This window comes from Gadus morhua, chromosome 19 (assembly GCF_902167405.1).
Source record: "Gadus morhua chromosome 19, gadMor3.0, whole genome shotgun sequence".
In the NCBI taxonomy this organism is placed as follows: domain Eukaryota; kingdom Metazoa; phylum Chordata; class Actinopteri; order Gadiformes; family Gadidae; genus Gadus; species Gadus morhua.
Window position 1 is genome coordinate 13,160,321 of NC_044066.1, and position 19,637 is coordinate 13,179,957.

The 19,637-nt window shown below is 45.0% G+C and overlaps 2 protein-coding genes across 7 annotated transcripts; both read right to left on the bottom strand.

Moving 5' to 3' along the window:
- Positions 1 to 515: 515 nt before the first annotated feature.
- On the bottom strand, positions 516 to 17,057 carry LOC115532366 (ubl carboxyl-terminal hydrolase 18). Of its 5 annotated transcripts, none has more exons than XM_030342124.1 (10): positions 16,891 to 17,057; positions 16,369 to 16,582; positions 16,101 to 16,243; positions 15,792 to 15,871; positions 15,230 to 15,370; positions 5,451 to 5,594; positions 4,904 to 5,071; positions 4,578 to 4,712; positions 2,552 to 2,595; positions 516 to 2,458 (listed from the first exon to the last, which is right to left on the bottom strand). In XM_030342124.1, exons 1-10 carry the CDS (start codon positions 16,964 to 16,966, stop codon positions 2,011 to 2,013), a joined length of 1,593 nt encoding a protein of 530 aa, XP_030197984.1. In that variant the 5' UTR covers positions 16,967 to 17,057; the 3' UTR covers positions 516 to 2,010. The 5 variants fall into 5 exon arrangements, with proteins under 5 accessions (XP_030197984.1, XP_030197988.1, XP_030197985.1 ...); XM_030342128.1 differs by lacking the exons at positions 15,230 to 15,370; positions 15,792 to 15,871; positions 16,101 to 16,243; positions 16,369 to 16,582; positions 16,891 to 17,057 and adding exons at positions 5,854 to 5,994; positions 6,442 to 6,521; positions 6,754 to 6,896; positions 7,008 to 7,218; positions 7,530 to 7,942 and having other exon boundaries at positions 516 to 2,461; positions 5,499 to 5,594; XM_030342125.1 differs by lacking the exons at positions 15,230 to 15,370; positions 15,792 to 15,871; positions 16,101 to 16,243; positions 16,369 to 16,582; positions 16,891 to 17,057 and adding exons at positions 5,854 to 5,994; positions 6,442 to 6,521; positions 6,754 to 6,896; positions 7,008 to 7,218; positions 7,530 to 7,942 and having other exon boundaries at positions 516 to 2,461.
- Positions 17,058 to 17,233: 176 nt separating this feature from the next.
- pex26 (peroxisomal biogenesis factor 26) lies at positions 17,234 to 19,620 on the bottom strand. 2 transcript variants are annotated; one of them, XM_030342159.1, is made up of 5 exons: positions 19,133 to 19,620; positions 18,747 to 18,899; positions 18,321 to 18,646; positions 17,783 to 17,923; positions 17,234 to 17,566 (listed from the first exon to the last, which is right to left on the bottom strand). In XM_030342159.1, exons 1-5 carry the CDS (start codon positions 19,435 to 19,437, stop codon positions 17,475 to 17,477), a joined length of 1,017 nt encoding a protein of 338 aa, XP_030198019.1. In that variant the 5' UTR covers positions 19,438 to 19,620; the 3' UTR covers positions 17,234 to 17,474. The 2 variants fall into 2 exon arrangements, with proteins under 2 accessions (XP_030198019.1, XP_030198020.1); XM_030342160.1 differs by having other exon boundaries at positions 18,747 to 18,887; positions 19,133 to 19,553.
- Between the last annotated feature and the right edge of the window lie 17 nt (positions 19,621 to 19,637).

Below are 19,637 nucleotides of genomic sequence, written 5' to 3' on the forward strand. Positions count from 1 at the left end.
TCTGCGTCTAAAACGACCCTAAATCGGCCTTTAGCTTGGAGAGTGTGTCGCTGCCTGTCTTGACGTATGGTGTGTGCGCGTGCGTGTGTGTGTGCTTCTGTGTATGTGTCGCTGCCTTTGTTTTGACGTGCGGTGTGTGCGCGTGCGTGTGTGCTTTTCCATGTATGTTTGTGCGCATGTGTGTGTGCGGTGTGTGTGTGCGGTGTGTATGGGTTTGCTTGCGGTGTATGTATGCGTTTGCGCATGCTGTGTGTGTGTGTGAGCTGCAGGCTGCTTGGCACATGCGCACATGAGTAACTTGAGTAACTGGTGAGACAGGCCAACTAGTAAGATATAGACATATAGTTTGTTCTTCTCATCGTCTTTCTCTGGAGGGCGACCAGCACCTCACACACATGTTTACAAGAACAGAAAATCAAACACAGCTTTCTGCTGTTCAGAGTCCTCTCATCGGAGGGTGGCGGAATCCGAACGCGTTTTTGTATTGAAAATAAAATTCTGTAAAAAACAAGAAATATATCAATGGCATATTTAATACACAGGCATCTCGAAATTATACAAATAAAATAAAGACCAAAACCAAAGTATTGCCAGAAAAAAACCAGATATATACTGTACACATACATTACACATACTGTATAGTATTTCTTCTTTTTTTAAAAAACCCAAAACAAAGACATTGGCCAGAAAACATTAGATGAATAATAATAATCTATATATATCTATATAATCTATATATATCTATATACATTCTAAATTATGTAAAATTATGGATAAATGTGACACCAACATGTGTGGTGGTGTTACAGTACATTCTGAATGCTCTCAGACGGTATCAGCCTGATAATTATATATATATATATATATATATATATATATAAAAAATAATAATAATTATCAGGCTGATACCATAACTTGAACAACTTTTAAGGAGAGGGGCCTACTGGATAAATGAACACAAATAAACACAGTGGAACCCAATGGCCTCAATGAATTACAGGATTTGAGTTAAATTTTTGTGAAAGTTTAAATCTTCTGGTGTTTGAGCATCAACATTTGCACATTGTTATTTATGATATGTGAGCCTGATATTTAAGTGTAGCCTATCCTTGTGAAAGCTTAAACGTATATGCTTTAATTTGAACATTGTTATTGATACGTGAACCTTGGATGTATTATATGTGAACATTTTTGTTTGTGATGTGTTCCCCTTGGAGTGTATTGTATGTGAGCTTGGAGTGTTGATTTGGTGGTGTCTTGCACTAATTGGTGAGGTCATGTGACCCTGTAAACCATCAAGTCACTTATTTGAAGAAGCCTGACGAAGCAACAGCGAAACGTGTCGTTCACAAAATAAATCTGCTTATACCAGTGTACGGTGATTTTACACTTCTTTGACTTGATATAATATTGTTGACTGCACATCACCAGCACCTTAGGACCAAAATACTGTGCACAGGGACTTTGTTCTTTTTAATAGGGGGATTATCACTCTACGTCACTCCCCGTTCTACGCGCATTGGCAGTAAGAGACGAGAGCGACAAGAGCCGCAATCATGTCTTGTTGTGCAGTTGGTTGCACAAACCCTTTTAATAATTACAATTACAATTACAATTAGGGCATTTAGCAGAGGCTTTTATCCAAAGCGACTTACATCGGTAATGGGAATCGCGACAGTCTATACTTTCAACATTAAGTGTACATATTTAAAATTCATATTTATAACTCGTCCCAGCCTTTATACCACAGATACTATAGGGTCTATAGCATATATCCCAATTTTCTGATTACAGTTTAATTTAACAGTAAGCTGACAAAATCGCTAATTAACACCGGAACTGCAAATTAACCACACAGAGATAACCATGGCAACCGGTCAAACAAATATTATTTTTGCCATCTTTCTGCGCGCGCATCCGCCGTGTTTATAAACAAATAATCCCCCTTCAGCCTGATAACTGGGGCACTCCATCTTGTTTCTCTCCATCTGGTTTCTCCCTTACTTGCTTCTACCCTCCTTGATTCTCCCTTAGTTTCTCACTTTCTAGTTTCTCTCCTTCTAGTATCTCCCCTGCTTGTTTCTCCCCTTCTAGTATCTCCCCATCTTGTTTCTCCCCCCCTTGTTTCTCCCCTACTTGTTTATACCCTCCTTGATTCTCCCTTTTTAGTTTCTCTCCTTCTGGTTTCTCCCTTTCTTGTTTCTCCCCTTCCCGTCTCTCTCCTTCTAGTTTCTCTGCTTCTGGTTTCTCCCTTTCTGGTTCCCCTCCTCGTTCCTCCCCTCCTTGTTTTTCTCCTTCTAGTTTCTCTCCTTCTTGTACCTCCCCTTCTGGTCTCTCCCCTTCTTGTACCTCCCCTTCTTGTCTCTCTCCTTCTTGTCTCTCTCCTTCTTGTTCCTCCCCCTCTCCCCCTCCCAGGGTCTGGGTGGGCTCTCTCCGGTACAGCAGCATATAGGCTGTCCTGCTGGGAGCATCACAGCATTGGTCTCATCATGTTATCATTGTTATTAATATGTTCACATATTAAATCATAACAGCACGTTGAGAAGCTTACCTGCTGCGACCGCCGTACGTCTCCCTCACAGTCTCCCAGGAAACCTGGAGGTTCAGGGGCAGGAAACCATCAAATACAGCAATAAAACCCCTTATTGGTTCTTATACAACAGTTAGTTCAGACCAAGTAATTTGATGGACAAGAGGCATTCCATGAGTGCTGATATAGAGTATAACAGCACTGGGACTTTTAACTATACATGTACCACTCCGCTTTACAGGTGTTCTCAACCGTTAAAGGACAATTCCAGTATTTTGAACATTGAGACCCCTTTCTGGTTTGTCCAGGATGAAATAGATTGGTTAACACCGAAATTTTGAACATTGGTCCTGTGTCGAGTATTTGGCTAATTTTGAATCGCCCCTGCCTGCTTCACAATAGCTGGCTATGTGCATTCAAAAACATCCCTAAACGTTCTTCTTCAGAAATGTGGTGTTCGTTGATGTTCCTAATCAAGTATCGTAGCGAAATACAGTTTCTGTCAGGTTGTGTCTTTGGCATTTTGTATATCGGCATTTTGTAAATGAAATGGAAACCGGACCGGAACCGGAAACGGAATCAACAGTAGGGCTAGAGCCGAGCGAAAAGACCTCAAGCAATCCCGCTTTCCGTTTCTGGTTCTGCTAAAATGCTAGATTAAGGGTGCACTCACACTAGGCCATCTGGCCGTGGCCTTTGGCCGTTTTCACACCTAACCGTGCTCAAATGGCCCCATTGTTCTCTGGCCTGCACTCACACTAGGCCATCTGGCCGTGGCCGTTGGCCGTCGCAGCTGTGGCCTGGCCACGGAAGGCTCTTGTACATGCGTCATCACGTCGTAACACGTCATCACCAAGCGTCCGCTGCATGGACCCTAATAAAGTCTGCCGCCAGTCGGAGTTTTAACAACAATGGACAACAACACAGAGAACACACCAACAGTTGAACCGCTTGACGCGATGTTTACCGTTTAATGGGAAAGAAGGCTCATCGCCTTTATTATGTCCGTGGTCGTCGCATTGACTATACGTCATCCAGCTCAGGTTGCGTAGCCGTGTGTGTGCGTGTGTCGGCTCACTAGCATCTGTACCGTAGCGGCCCGTACCGTAGCAGCACACCTCTCCCAAGTGGCCAAATTGGCCTGGCCTGGCCAGACTGGCCACACTCACACTGGCAGATTTGAGCACGGTTAGGTGTGAAAACGGCCACGGCCACGGCCAGATGGCCTAGTGTGAGTGCACCCTAAGAACAGCAGCAAACACCACTAACCACTCGATGAGTTTTACATTTCTGAAAACGATCGTTTAGGGGTGTTTTTGAATTCACATAGCCAGCCATTGTGAAGCAGACAGGGGGCGATTTGAAATTAGCCAAATACTTGTGACAGGACCAATATTCAAAGTGTCGGTGTTAACCACCCTATTTCATCCTAGACAAACCAGAAAGGGGGCTAAATGATCAAAATACCGGAATTGTCCTTTAATGTTATGTTAAGCTAGTGTGTTTATGTGTTGCTTGGCAACAGTACAGTCCGGGTCCAATTGCGGATCTATTTGTGTTGGCAAAGCCAAATAAATCATTAAATAAACAAACAAATCATAATCTGTTGTTGTTTATTACTGTTATAAATGTTGCTTGTATAACTGTTGTATAAAAGCAATATCAAACTCGAGGTCGTGCTGTTGTACTGAATATCAGCACTGCTTTGATTATCTTCGACCGCATCACAGCAGCCATGCTGATATTCAGTACAACAGCACTTCCACTTGTGTGATATTGTTAAATTATATTTGTGGACCTTCTAACACAGTGGAGATGTAGGTAGGTGTTTGGAAAAAGAGGTGCATTGTGGTAACCACACTAGCCTGTTGACATCAATTTCCATTCCTCCTTTTGTCAAACGCTAATATCCAGTTTCTATTGGATATCCGGTTTCTCAAGGTACATATCTAAACACCATTTCACATTCACTGAAGATCAGTGGGAGAGCTTAGGTTTCGCTTTTGCCACTGGAACCAACAAACCGAGCCGCAGAATAACCACTCACAGGTTCAACATGGCTGTCGTTTGCGTAGAACCAGTCCGAGCCCCCTGTCGCCCGGACGAAGGCGGTGTAGTGTCCGAACATCGCAGTCCCGGAGTGGACGATCACCGCGAACAAGCTGTACTTTGTGCCCTCGTTCTGAAAAACAAAGCCCATGCTGGGAATGAGAATGGACACATATCATTGAAATAAATTAAGGATGGATGGAAACAGACCGGATATTATCTATCAATTATGGGGTGGATTTCCAAAGACTTGTAATGGCTAATCAACATCACACCTCACCTTCAATATTGTAAACTCCATATATTTTCAATAAAAAAGCACACCTTTTGGAAGTCCTTTGAAAACACATCTCGGCTGCAAATGTCCTGGAAATCCAAAGACTCTTGGAATTCCACAGAGCAGTCGAGTTTGTACATCCAGCCGGAGTCAGAGTAACGAAACCTCTGCAGCTGCACGCACAAAATGGTGGGCAGGGAGAGGATCCTGTGTCCCTGTGGAACGGAACAGAAAGAAGGGTCTTTAGGCTGGAACGGTTCTCCATGACACGACAGAACGGTCTACGAGTCTGCGACTCAATTGACCTGTTTAGACTGTGTCCTGGTTCTGCACTGGGCACAGAGAACACTAACCGTTTTAGACCGGGTCCTTGGCACAGAGACCACTGACCTGTCTAGACCGGTTCTGCCCTGGGCACAGAGACCACTGACCTGTCGAGACCGGTTCTGCCCTGGGCACAGAGACCACTGACAGGTTTAGGCCGGGTCTCTGGCACAGAGACCACTAACCTGTTTAGGCCGGGTCTTTGGCACAGAGACCACTAACCTGTTTAGACCAGGTCCAGGTTTTGCAATGGGCACAGAGACCACTAACGTGTTTAAAGGGGGTCCGGGTTTTGCAATGGGCACAGAGACCACTAACGTGTGTAAAGGGGGTCCGGGTTTTGCACTGGTCGCAGAAGCAGTTGTCGATGCCGCTCAACTTCTGTAGCTCAAAGAAGGACGCCAGGCAGTCTTTCTGAAAACAACGGAAAAGAACATTTCAGCTGATTGGTGTAGGGATTCAGAGGCTAATGATCATGTGTCGTTATGTGTAGCCTGATGGATAGACGTAGACACATGGACGTGTAGATAAAATGATAAATGTAGATACATGGATGTAGATATGTGGATTGGATGTAGATATACAGTATGGATGTAGATATATGGATGTTGTAGACACATGGATAAATAGGTAGAAAGATGGAAGGAGGTATAGATCTATGTCTGGGACTCACCAGAGTGTTGTTCTGATTTCTTATGTGCAGCGGCAGACTGAGCAGGTAGCTGGAGCTGGGCAGGAACTGGTTGGAGGAGCACTCCACACACTGGTGGTGGAGCTCCACAGACAGCCGGTACAGACTCTGGATCTCCAGGGCCTGCAGGTCAGGGGGGCGTACAGGTGAGGGGGGGGCGGACAGGTGAGGGGGGGGGGCGTACAGGTGAGGTGGGGCGGACAGGTGAGGTAGGCCTGCAGGTCAGGGGGGCGTACTACCGTAGTTTAGACTGGGCATTGAACAGCATATTATAGAAAAGACTAGTATAGTATAAATGAGGGTCACTTAACTGTTAAAATATATTAGTTATTTCACCATCATTATCTGTGAGAATCTGGATTGTTCATGGATATCATTCCTGAGCCTCTTTATGGGTGGGTGTAGTATGATTTAATTGAGGATCTGTGCAGATGTGATCAGTATGATTTAATAGAGGATCTTTATGGATGTGATCATTATGATTTAAGTGAGGATCAGTATCGATGTGATCAGTATGATTTAAGTGAGGATGTGTATGGATGTGATCGGTATGATTAATGAAACACCAACCAAGACTTTGTCATCCATCTGCTGCTGGATGAAGTTCAGGACCGCCAGGAAGACCTCGTCTGCATCATGCTGTACGTTCACTGCAACACCAGACAAAACGGACGTAGCGTATTCATCATCAACACCACCACCCTCTTCCTCATCACCATCTATCTCATCACCATCATCTCATTGGAAACCAAAGCCATCTTCATCATCACCATGATTTTCTTCTTCATCTGCGTCGTCATCACCATCTTACTAAATCATCCATCATCCTAATCATAAGTGTAATAACTCTAATATACTCTATAGTGTGTGGGGGGCCCTCACATCGGATGTGTTGTCGGTCCAGACAGCGGAGGAAGTCCTTGTGGGGGGCCCGGCAGGACGGGTCTCTGATGGCCCCCAGGACCCCCTTCAGATGGACCGGCACGTTATCCAGGGCATCCTCACGCACAGACGACGAATCCCACCTTGGAGTACAATCACGTCATGTTCTGAATCATATGAAGACTTACAGCCGAGTAAGAAGATGGGATATTACATCAGGATTGAGACGCGTGTACAGTCCGGTGAGGTGTTACCTGTCGAGGAGGTCCTTCAGCTCCGACGTGGCGATGAAGGACTGGAGCAGAGCGTTGACGCAGCATGTCAGCCCATAGTTCTCCAGACCTCTACACCGTGGGAAACGACGTTCTGGGGTCAGCCCGTTGTTCTCTGGACCTCTCCGCCCTGAGCGACCGTCTGGGGTCATCCTGTAGTTCTCCGGACCTCTCCAGCCTGAGGAACGAGGTTCTGGCACCGGATAAGAGTCCCGCGCCGAGTATTAGATGAGGCTACAAAACATTTACCTTTACGGCGTTTAGCAGACGCTTTTATCCAAAGCGAATTATAATGCGTACATTTGTCAGAAGAAAGAATGCCAAATACATATGCCTGTATATAATGTTGGTTGTTTCTTCTTGACAAATTCAATTCTATCCATCTTTTAAAGTAGGCCTGGTCAACTGTCATAGTTCGTTATTTGACAAAAGGTAAAACTATAAATAATCGCTTCGATCACGAGTGAAATAACAAACAGATTTCGATTTAATAATATCGCCTACCTGTTGAAACGTTCTTCCTCGTGAAAATACCCCCCATGTATCGGTCGTAGGGATACCTTCCTCTAGACATCTCTAATCAGCTCCGCTGATCCAATGTTTAGGAGAACAGCTGATACACCTCCGAAGACTGAGGCTCAAGGCTTCAGTTTCGTTTTCAGAGCCGCCGGAGAAACGAAACTTATCAGCTCATGTATCACAGGTTACCCTAGATTGATTGCAATCTAAAAAGTTAGCAGCGGGTTGGATATTCGCCGGATATTCAGTTTTGCAATCGGATTCATCCCGCAATCGGCTTAATCAACAAAATTGCACTATATTACGGGTGTATGTTGAGGACAGTATAAGACACCGTATTGACAAAAAATCACACCGACATTTGTTGTTGCTATCAATATCTTAAATCAACGTTCCGGCTGCTATCTGTCTTAAAGGAACCGTCTACAAATTACACCCCACAGACTGGTGGCATAGACGTTTCCATGGAATTATTTCAGGAAAGAAATCACCACAAATCAATAAAAACACATTTTCTCATCTGATTGATGTAGTAGTTGCCAATGGTTGGCTGTTACTTACTACATTCTAATGCTATCTTGCATTATCGTGAAACAGGATGCAATTAATAGTTTGAAATATTCACCAAAAATCTATTTAAATAAATTTTCTCATTCTGATTGCTGTAGTAGGCTACTTTCAAACTATTAATTGCATCCTTATTCGCTATAATGCTAAATATCATCAAATAATGACCCGCAGTATGTAAAGCCCACCATTGGCAAGTAGGCCTACTACAGCAATCATAATGAGAAAATGTATTTTAATTGATGTATTTTAATTGTATTTTAATTGCCTACCATTGTCAACTACTACATCAATCAGAATGACAAAATGTGTTTCTATTGATTTTTGGTGATTTCTTTCCTGAATCCATGCCATGGTAACGTGTATGCCACCAGTCTGTGGGGGTGTAATTTGTAGACGGTCCCTAAAACAGATAGCAGCCGGAACGTTGATTTAGGGGCCACTCACACTAGGGCCACGGCCCCGTCCCCGAGCTCATTTGCATACTAAAGTCTAGAACGTTTGGCTAGTGTGACCACGCCATCCGTATTCCAGCACGGAACAGCCCCTTGGCCACGGCACACTTGGGAGAGGTGTGCCGTGGCCAAAGTACAGATGCTAATGAGATGACACTTGCACACGTGCGGATACGCAACGTGAGCTGGATGACGTAGTCCTTGCGCGACCCTTCTTTCTTTATAGGTCCATGTCCTTCTTCCCCACAACAATCATTTTAAACAATGGCGGCAAGCGGTTCACGAGTAGGTTTACATTGGTGCGATAGTGAAGCCGAGTGTTTAATTGAAATTTGGGCCGACGACAACATTCACGTTGTTGTTCTCCATTGTTGTTATGGCGGCGAGGACGCTTGGTGATGACGTATTTATCGTATTACGACGTGATGACGTATGTATGAAGGAGCAATCGTGCCCAGGCCACGGCCTTTGGGAGCAGTGTGACCAGGGGCCAGCGGGGGGAGTGGGGAGGGGGGGAATCGTGCTGAATCTTCCTGCAGCACGGAACAGGCAAACGGCCCTAGTGTGAGTGGCCCCTTAAGCGCTTTTCTCGCACAGATATCGATGGGAACAACATGTCGCTGTGATGTTTTGTCGATACGGTGTCCAATAGGCCTACTGTCCTTAACATACTACACCCGTAATGAAGTGCAATTGTGTTGATTAATCAGATTGTGGGGTAAATGAAAACCGAATATCCGGCGAATATCGAAACTGCGGCTGACTTTTACCCGCTCTGGTGTCTCACCACGGGATCAGTTTGACCGGGTGAGTTGCAGGAATATAGTCAGTTTGACTCACCACAGGACATTTGAACGCAAATAGGATATAATACCTTATTAAAACACAAGAGACATTTCTTTCTCTTATTTCACAGACAGACGAGCCTTAACACCGAAAAGACTTCCATCAAATTATAAAATGAACAAGAGTTTTCAACCTCTAGTTGTAATTAAATCCATAGCAATAATGCGGAAACCCCATGCGATAATGTAAACAATTTCTGAGCGCATAATATAATAACATTTTGCTTATCATTTTTACAATTTTACAAAATACTACCTCAGGGGTAGCATTATTCAAGAAATGTTCAGGGTACAGAGGTCAGGATATGTTGTTCAAACATACGGCCCATCAGGAGAATATCAGGACTTAAAGGGGACCTATTATGCTTTTTCGACTTTTATGACCTATAAACGTTGTTATAATGATTGTATGTTATGTTCATGCATTACATGCATTTCGACGTATTCCCTGCTGACAGTCTGGGGTGGCTTTGCAGAGCGCTAAACACTCGGGACAACGTTTGCGATTCACTTGTTCACATTTCCGGGAAATCTTCTACGTAGAGGCACTCCTGCCGCGCCCCCATATGCCTGGTCAAATCTGCCCGCGCGCGCGCTTCAAGGAAGGTAACCAATCACAACGGAGTTGGGTTGGCAGGAGAGGGGCTAGGGCGCGGAGAAGGACGAAACCGAGCGTTGACAGAGAATGTTGAAAGCGCCCAGATGAGAGGAAGATTTTCCCGAAAATCTACATAGTTTTTTGTGTATGGTTAAACATGACTATCAATCATTATAACAACGTTTATAGGTCATAAAAGTCGAAAAAGCATAATAGGTCCCCTTTAAGCGTAGTTGAAAATAATAATCAACATCTCTTCCAGTGTCCTGGCCAAGACAGGCAGCTGTAGCCTTCAGTCACACATAGCATACACACAAAACATAAGAAAAATAAAACAACTGAAACCGTCCGCAGGGGGGAGGGGGGGATTTCAGTATCGGAAGACATTTGGGAGGCTCAAGGAGAAGGGTAATATTACGTTTGAGAAACAAAGTGTAAAGACATTTCGGGAGGCTCAAGGAGGAGATAATATTACATTTGAGCAACAAAGTGTAGTCTTGTGGTAGACTCTATAGACATAATTCACGATACTGTGCTATTGACATGTTTTCGTTCTGTGTTATAGGGACACTGTCTCTTTAAGATCACGTGACGTGACTTATGTGTTGATATGCCGGTCGGTTTCGATGTTTGAATTTAACGGTCTTAATGTGACAAAATTAACGACCCGCCGTTGCTTGTCGAGGTGAGAAATTGTCTCTTCCCTTCTTTTATCGCAATTTCTATAGTCAGAACGTGTTACCTGGGAGAGTTTGTTGACGTTATGTTTAAAAACATAACGTCTTAGCTTGGAGAGTGTGTCGCTGCCTGTCTTGACGTATGGTGTGTGCGCGTGCGTGTGTGTGTGCTTCTGTGTATGTGTCGCTGCCTTTGTTTTGACGTGCGGTGTGTGCGCGTGCATGTGTGCGTTTCCATGTATGTTTGTGCGCATGTGAGTGTGTGTGCGGTGTGTGTGTGCGGTGTGTATGGGCTTGCTTGCGGTGTATGTATGCGTTTGCGCATGCTGTGTGTGTGTTTGTGAGCTACAGGCTGCTTACGCACATGAGTAACTTGAGTAACTGGTGAGACAGGCCAACTATTATAGTAGTAAGATATAGACATATAGTTTGTTCTTCTCATCGTCTTTCTCTGGAGGGCAACCAGCACCTCACACACATGTTTACAAGAACAGAAAACCAAAGACAGCTTTCTGCAGTTCAGAGTCCTCTCATCGGAGTGTGGCGGAATCCGAACGCGTTTTTGTATTTAAAATAAAATTCTGTAAAAAACAAGAAATATATCAACGGCATATTTAATACACAGGCATCTCGAAAGTATACAAATACAATAAAAACCAAAACCAAAGTATTGCCAGAAAAAACCCAGATATATACTGTACACATACATTACACATACTGTATAGTATTTTTTTTTTTTTTAAACCCAAAACAAAGACATTGGCCAGAAAACATTAGATGAATAATAATCTATATATATCTATATATATCTATATACATTCTAAATTATGTAAAATGATGGATAAATGTGACACCAACATGTGTGGTGGTGTTACAGTACATTCTGAATGCTCTCAGACGGTATCAGCCTGATAATTATATATATATATATATATATATATATATATATATATATATATATAAAAAAAAAAATAATAATTATCAGGCTGATACCATAACTTGATTAAACAACTTTTAAGGAGAGAGGCCTACTGGATAAATGAACACAAATAAACACAGTGGAACCCAATGGCCTCAATGAATTACAGGATTTTAGTTTAATTTTTGTGAAAGTTTAAATCTTCTGGTGTTTGAGCATCAACATTTGCACATTGTTATTTATGATATGTGAGCCTGATATTTAAGTGTAGCCTATCCTTGTGAAAGCTTAAACGTATATGCTTTAATTTGAACATTGTTATTGATACGTGAATCTTGGATGTATTATATGTGAAAAAATGTGTTTGTGATGTGTTCCCCTTGGAGTGTATTGTATGTGAGCTTGGAGTGTTGATTTGGTGGTGTCTTGCACTAATTGGTGAGGTCATGTGACCCTGTAAAGTTTAAACCATCAAATCACCTGTCGGTTTCATGTATTTTAAGAGTGAACCCGACGAAGCAACAGCGAAACGCGTCGTTCACAAAAAAAATTTGCTTATCAGCTTATACCAGTGTACGGTGATTTTACACTTCTTTGACTTGATATAATATTGTTGACTGCACATCACCAGCACCTTAGGATCAAAATACTGTGCACAGGGACTTCGTTCTTTTTAATAGGGGGATTATCACTCTACGTCACTCTCCGTTCTACGCGCATTGGCAGAAAGAGACGAGAGCGACAAGAGCCGCAATCATGTCTTGTTGTGCGGTTGGTTGCACAAACCCTTTTAATAATTACAATTACAATTAGGGCATTTAGCAGACGCTTTTATCCAAAGCGACTTACATCGGTAATGGGAATCGCGACAGTCTATACTTTCAACATAAAGTGTATATATTTATAATTCATATTTATAATTCGTCCCAGCCTTTATACCACAGATACTATAGGGTCTATAGCATATGTCCCAATTTTCTGATTACAGTTTAATTTAACAGTAAGCTGACAAAATCGCTAATTAACACCGGAACTGCAAATTAACCACACAGAGATAACCATGGCAACCGGTCAAACAAATATTATTTTTGCCATCTTTCTGCGCGCGCATCCGCCGTGTTTATAAACAAATAATCCCCCTTCAGCCTGATAACTGGGGCACTCCATTTTGTTTCTCTCCATCTGGTTTCTCCCCTACTTGTTTCTACCCTCCTTGTTTCTCCCTTAGTTTCTCACTTTCTAGTTTCTCTCCTTCTAGTATCTCCCCTGCTTGTTTCTCCCCTTCTAGTATCTCCCCTTCTTGTTTCTCCCCTACCTGTTTATACCCTCCTTGATTCTCCCTTTCTAGTTTCTCTCCTTCTGGTTTCTCCCTTTCTTGTTTCTCCCATTCCCGTCTCTCTCCTTCTAGTTTCTCCACTTCTGGTTTCTCCCTTTCTGGTTCCCCTTCTTGTTTCTCCCCTCCTCGTTCCTCCCCACCTTGTTTTTCTCCATCTAGTTTCTCCCCTTCTTGTCTCTCTCCTTCTTGTCTCTCTCCTTCTTGTTCCTCCCCCTCTCCTCCTCCCTGGGTCTGGGTGGGCTCTCTCCGGTACAGCAGCATGTAGGCTGTCCTGCTGGGAGCATCACAGTGTTGGTCCCATCATGTTATCATTGTTATTAATATGTTCACATATTAAATCATAACAGCGTGTTGAGAAGCTTACCTGCTGTCACCGCCGTATGTGTCCCTCACAGCCTCCCAGGACACCTGGAGGTTCAGGGGCAGGAAACCATCAAATACAACAATAAAACCCCTTATTGATAGAGTATAACAGCACTGGGACTTTTAACTATACATGTATCACTTCGCTTTACAGGTGTTCTGAACCGTTAATGTTATGTGAAGCTAGTGTGTTTATGTGTTGCTTGGCAACAGTTCAGTCCGTGGCAGTTGCGGATCTATTTGTTTTATACACCAAAAAATCATAATCTGTTGTTGCTTATTACTGTTAACTAATAAATGGTGCTTGTAGAACTGTTGTATAAAAGCAATATCAAACTTGAGGTCGTGCTGTTGTACTGAATATCAGCACGGCTTTGATTATCTTTGGCACTCGGCCTGCGGCCTCGTACCTCCGACCGAATCACAGCCGTGCTGAGATTCTGTGCAACAGCACTTCCTCTCGTGTGATATTGTTTAATTATATTTGTGGACCTTCTAACACAGTGGAGATGGACAGGAAGGTGTTTGGAAAGAGAGGTGCATTGTGGTAACCACACTAGTCTGTTGACACATCAATTTCCATTCCTCCTTTTGTCCAACGCTAATATCCTGTTTCACTTGGATATCCTGTTTCTTAAGGTACATATCTGAACGCCATTTCAAATTCACTGAAGATCAGTGGGAGATCTTGGGTTTCTCTTTTGCCACTGGAACCAACAAACAGAGCTGCAGAATAATGACTCACGGGTCCAACATGGTTGTCGTCTGCGTAGAACCAGCTAGAGCCTGTTGTCGACCGGACGAAGGCGGTGTAGTGTCCGAACATTGCAAACCCGGAGTGGACGATCACCGCGAACAAGCTGTACTTTGTGCTCTCATTCTGAAAAACAAAGCCCATGCTGGGAATGAGAATGGACACATATCATTGAAATAAATTAAGGATGGATGGAAACAGACCTGATATTATCTATCAATTATGGGGTGGATTTCCAAAGACTTGTAATGGCTACTCAACATCACACCTCACCTTCAATATTATAAACTCCATATATTTTAATAAAAAAGCACACCTTTTGGAAGTCCTTTGAAAACACATCTTGGCTGCAAATGTCCTGGAAATCCAAAGACTCTTGGAATTCCACAGAGCAGTTGAGTTTGTACATCCAGCCGGAGTCAGAGTAACAAAACCTCTGCAGCTGCACGCACAAAATGGTGGGCAGGGAGAGGATCCTGTGTCCCTGTGGAACAGAACAGAAAGAAGGGTCTTAAGGCTGGAACGGTTCTCCATGACAGGGTCTACGAGTCTGCAACTCAATTGACCTGTTTAGATTAGGTCCTGCTCTGGGCACAGAGAACACTACCCTGTCTAGACCGGTTCTGCACTGGGCACAGAGACCACTAACCGGTTTAGACCGGGTTCTTGGCACAGAGACCACTAACTTGTTTAAAGGGGTCCGGGTTTTGCAATGGGCACAGAGACCACTAACGTGTTTAAAGGGGGTCCGGGTTTTGCACTGGTCGCAGAAGCAGTTGTCGATCCCACTCAACTCCTGTAGCTCAAAGAAGGACGCCAGGCAGTCTTTCTGAAACCCACGGAAACAACATTTCAGCTGATTGGTGTAGGGATTCAGAAGAAGTACGTAGTATGCTAATAATCGTGTGTCGTTATGTGTAGCCTGATGGAAAGAAGTAGATACATGGACGTGTATCTACTTCTAGGTCCTGCACTACATATCCATATATCTACATATGGATAAATGTAGATATATGGATGTAGATACTGTATATGGGAATAGATATATTGATGGATGTAGACACATGGATGTAGATATATGAATGGAGATATATGGATGGAGATATATGGATGGATGTAGATGGACAAATAGGTAGAGAGACGGTGGTATCGATCTGTGTCTGGGACTCACCAGAGTGTTGTTCTGATGTCTTATGTGCAGCGGCAGACTGAGCAGGTAGCTGGGGCCGGGCAGGGACTGGTTGGAGGAGCACTCCACACACTGGTGGTGGAGCTCCACAGACAGCCGGTACAGACTCTGGATCTCCAGGGCCTGCAGGTCAGGGGGGCGTACAGGTGAGGGGGGGGCGTACAGGTGAGGGGGGGGGGCGTACAGGTGAGGTGGGGGCGTACAGGTGAGGGGGGGGCGGACAGGTGAGGGGGGGCGGACAGGTGAGGTGGGGCGGACAGGTGAGGTGGGCCTGCAGGTCAGGGGGGCGTACTACCGTAGTTTAGACTGGGCATAGAACAGCATATGATAGAAAAGACCCGTATAGTATAACAGTGTAGCTAAACTGTGGGTCATTCGAGTGATGATTGTAAACTGTTCAAATATATTAGTTATCACACCATCATGATCTGTGAGATTCTGGATTGCTCATGGATATCATCTTCAGAATCTTTATTGGTGTGTGCAGTATGATTTAAGTAAGGATCTCTACAGATGTGATCTGTATGATTAATGAAACACCAACCAAGGCTTTGTCATCCATCTGCTGATGGATGAAGTTCAGGACCGCCAGGAAGACCTCGTCTGCATCATGCTGTACGTTCACTGCAGCACCAGACAAAACTGACTTAGCATCGTCATCATCAACACCACCACCCTCTTCCTCATCACCATCTATCTCATCACCATCACCTCATCGTAACCACAGCCATCTTCATCATCACCATGATTTTCTTCTTCATCTGCGTCGTCATCACCATCTTACTCACCGCCATCATCCAAATCATACGTGTAATATCTCTAATATACTCTATAGTGTGTGGGGAGCCCTCACATTGGATGTGTTGTCGGTCCAGACAGCGGAGGAAGTCCTTGTGGGGGGCCCGGCAGGATGGGTCTCTGATGGCCCCCAGGACCCCCTTCAGATGGACTGGCACGTTATTCAGGGCATCCTCACGCACAGACGACGAATCCCACCTTGGAGTATGGGATATTCCAGTCATTTTCTGAATCATATGAAGACTTACGGCCGAGTTAGAAGATGGAATATGCACGCGTCTCATCCCGATTGTTGTGACGCGTGTTCAATCCGGTGGTCTTACCTGTTGAGCAGGAACTTTAGCTCCGGCGTGGCGATGAAGGACTGGAGCAGAGCGTTGACGCAGCAGGTCAGCCCATAGTTCTCCAGACCTCTCCACCGTGAGAAACGACGTTCTGGGGACATCAAGTAGTTCTCCGGACCTCTCGAGCCTGAGGAGCGACGGTCTGGGGTCCCCCTGTAGTTCTCCGGACCTCCCCGGCCTGAAGAACGAGGTTCTGACAATGGGTTCGAGTCCAACGCAGAGTATTAGATGGGGCGGCAATTAATTTACCTTTAGGGCGTTTAGCAGACGCTTTTATCCAAAGCGATTTATATTGCGTACATTTGTCAGAAGAAAGATAACCAACAATACATCTGTTTGTATATTATTGTTTGTTTCTTCTGACAAATTCAATCAAACATTTAAATTAGGCAAGGTCAACTGTCATACTTCGTTATTTGATCAAAGCTAAAACTATAAATAATCGCTTCGAGCAGGAGTGAAACTGACAGAGATTCTGATCTACATAATCATGTCGCCTACCTGTTGAAACGATAACCCTCGAAATATATCGCCCCATGGTCAAGGATCCGTCCCAGGGATAACTTCCTCTATACATCTCTCTTATCAGCTCCTCGGGTCCAATGTTTAGGAGAACAGCTGACAGACCTCAGGGTGACGAGACCGAAGAGGGAGGCTCAACGGTTCAGTTTCGTTTTCAGCGCCACCGGAGAAACGAAACGTATCCGCTCATGTATTACCGGTTAACAACCACCAGGTGAACTGGTGTCTCACAGGGTGAACTGGTGTCTCCCCAGTTGAACTGGTGTCACACCACTTGACCAGTTTGACCAGGTAAGTTGTAGGATCACAGGACATTTGAACGCACATATGAAATATTACTTTATTAAAAAACACAAGAGACATTTCTTGCTCTCATTTCACAGACAGACAAGACTTTACTCTGAACCTAAAAGACTTCCACCAAATTAAAAAAATTATATAGAAATATAGTTTGTTCTTCTTATCGTCTTACTCTGGAGGGCAACCAGCACCTCACTCACACATGTTTAACAGAACAGAGAATCAAAGACAGTTTTCTGCTCTTCAGAGTCCTCTCATCGGAGTTAGGCGGAATAGTGCTGTTTAAACATCACGCTCCACATCTGTTTCAACAGCTGGATGAGTTTGGAGATCCAGAGGTAGGAAGAAGGAAGTGCTGTAGAGAAGGAAAACATAAGGGGGAAAACGACTCATTATATTTGTATTGAAAGGCTAGTGCATAAAATGTTGCAGCATCTAGGGGTGAGACGGCAGAATGCAACCAACTGAATTATCAAGTGTCAGAATAACAGAGAAATTAATCTTAAAGGTGTGTTTTGAGAGATGTTTTGAATGATAGGAGTGAGGGAGAGGAGGGAGGGAGGGAACTGACCTGGGTTCATCCTCACCACCAGGATGTAGACGATGACCAGAGCCATGAACAGTCTGCGCAGAGGAACCCACCCAGCCCTGCTCAGAGACAGGCTTCTGCACAAGAGTCGCAGCATCGCTCGTAGTTTGTCCATCAGGGCTCCTGTATGCCGCAACACACCCAGAAAAGGTACTCTCTGACTAAGATACTAAAATCATGGCTGATTTAAATCTTGACAACATCAACATCAACCTGTGTCCATAACATATCGGGCCAAATCCTCTAAGGAGCAGGTATGGGTTAGTGCAACTTGATTAGGGTTGATATCGGATTAAAGGGTGTGGTCGCTGGGGATCGAACCCAGAACCTTTCAGCAGGAAGAAACAAACTAAACTCTGAAGTGCTACTAATGTTAAAGGATTTCCACATTTTATTTTTCTCTTTTTGTATTTTCAAAACAGAAGAACTCAAGTTTGTGGATACTTATTAATCAGTGACGATTCAAATCCTTCAACGATGATAACAATGCGTCTCATGCGAAGCGTGGGCTGCTCCTAACCTCCAGGGGGCGAGGCGGGCACAGGGACACCCGGGCTCGGGCTGCGACGGGAGCCATCCGGCGTCTGCTGGCCCTGGGCTTCCTTCTCCGTCACCACCTCCAGGGCCAGCTGCCTCTGGTCCTCGCTGAACGCCCGGCCGCCCACCTCGCCCAGGACCAGCCGCCGCGCGTCGTCCGTGCGCCCGAGGGGCAGCAGCACGCACAGGAGGTACAGCTCCGCCACCGTCCTGTAGGGGCCCGGCCCGGCGCCCACGGGGCAGAGCAGCCAGGCGCCGGCGGCCTCCTGCACCGCCGCCTCCTGGCCCACTTTAGAATAGAGGAGGATGCTGTCCGGCAGACGGGGAGGAATCGAACACAGTGAAAAACAGAGAAAACATGACAACTTTAAGTCGTACAAAAACCGAAACCACTGCAGAGATCTCCTACCACATCTGCATGATCTGGGCCGGGATCTCCTCCGGTCGTTCGTACTGGCGGAGGACCCAAGGGAGGGCCGCGGGCCACTGGTCGAGCTCTGCCAGGGCCTGGACCCCCAGGATACACAGACCCTCCTTCACCTCCGCCCCCCTGCAGGGACGCCTCGATTAGAACATGCTTTAGTACAACAGGACTTAAGAGGTCAAACTGCATGCCATTAAGGAGACGGTATGGTTATGATGGCATCTTGCTCAGATGCCTACAGGTCACCTGCGGACACTGGAGATTGAATCCGATATCTAAATTAGTCAAACACCCCAGACTATCCTGCCCCCAATGGAAGGTGGAAGATGAGACCCTCCCCTGTCTCCATGGTGACTGACTGCTTGTCCTACCTGCTGTGTTCCTGTTCGTTGTCCTCCAGAAGAGCCAGGCCTTTCTCACATAAACCAAACGAAGTCTTGAAGTCCCGGTGGACGATGAACTGCTCTGCAGCCGCGTCCAGCAGCTCCATTCCCATCTGAGTCCCACCTGAACCCATCGGGGGGCTCTGGACCCAGCGACGGAGGACCTCAGTCCCACCTGGACCGAGCGAGGGGCTCTGGACCCAGCGGGGGGGGACCTGAGACCCACCTGCTGAACAGCTTCTCTGTTCAGCCGGTGAAGTTAAAGCGTCGCTTCTCATGGCTTCTTCTGCCATTTTCTTCTTACTTAACTCTTTAATAATTATTATTTACTTCCCAGGGGTCATTATTCCCTTATTTGGATGTTCACGTATACAATTAAAAATAAAAACATTACCCTCAGACCTCCATATGGTCTCAACTTCTTTATGTTTACAATCCTTCCGTCTTCCGGGTTGCCAGTCGGTCGTAGCCAATCAGCTGCGACCGAGTCACA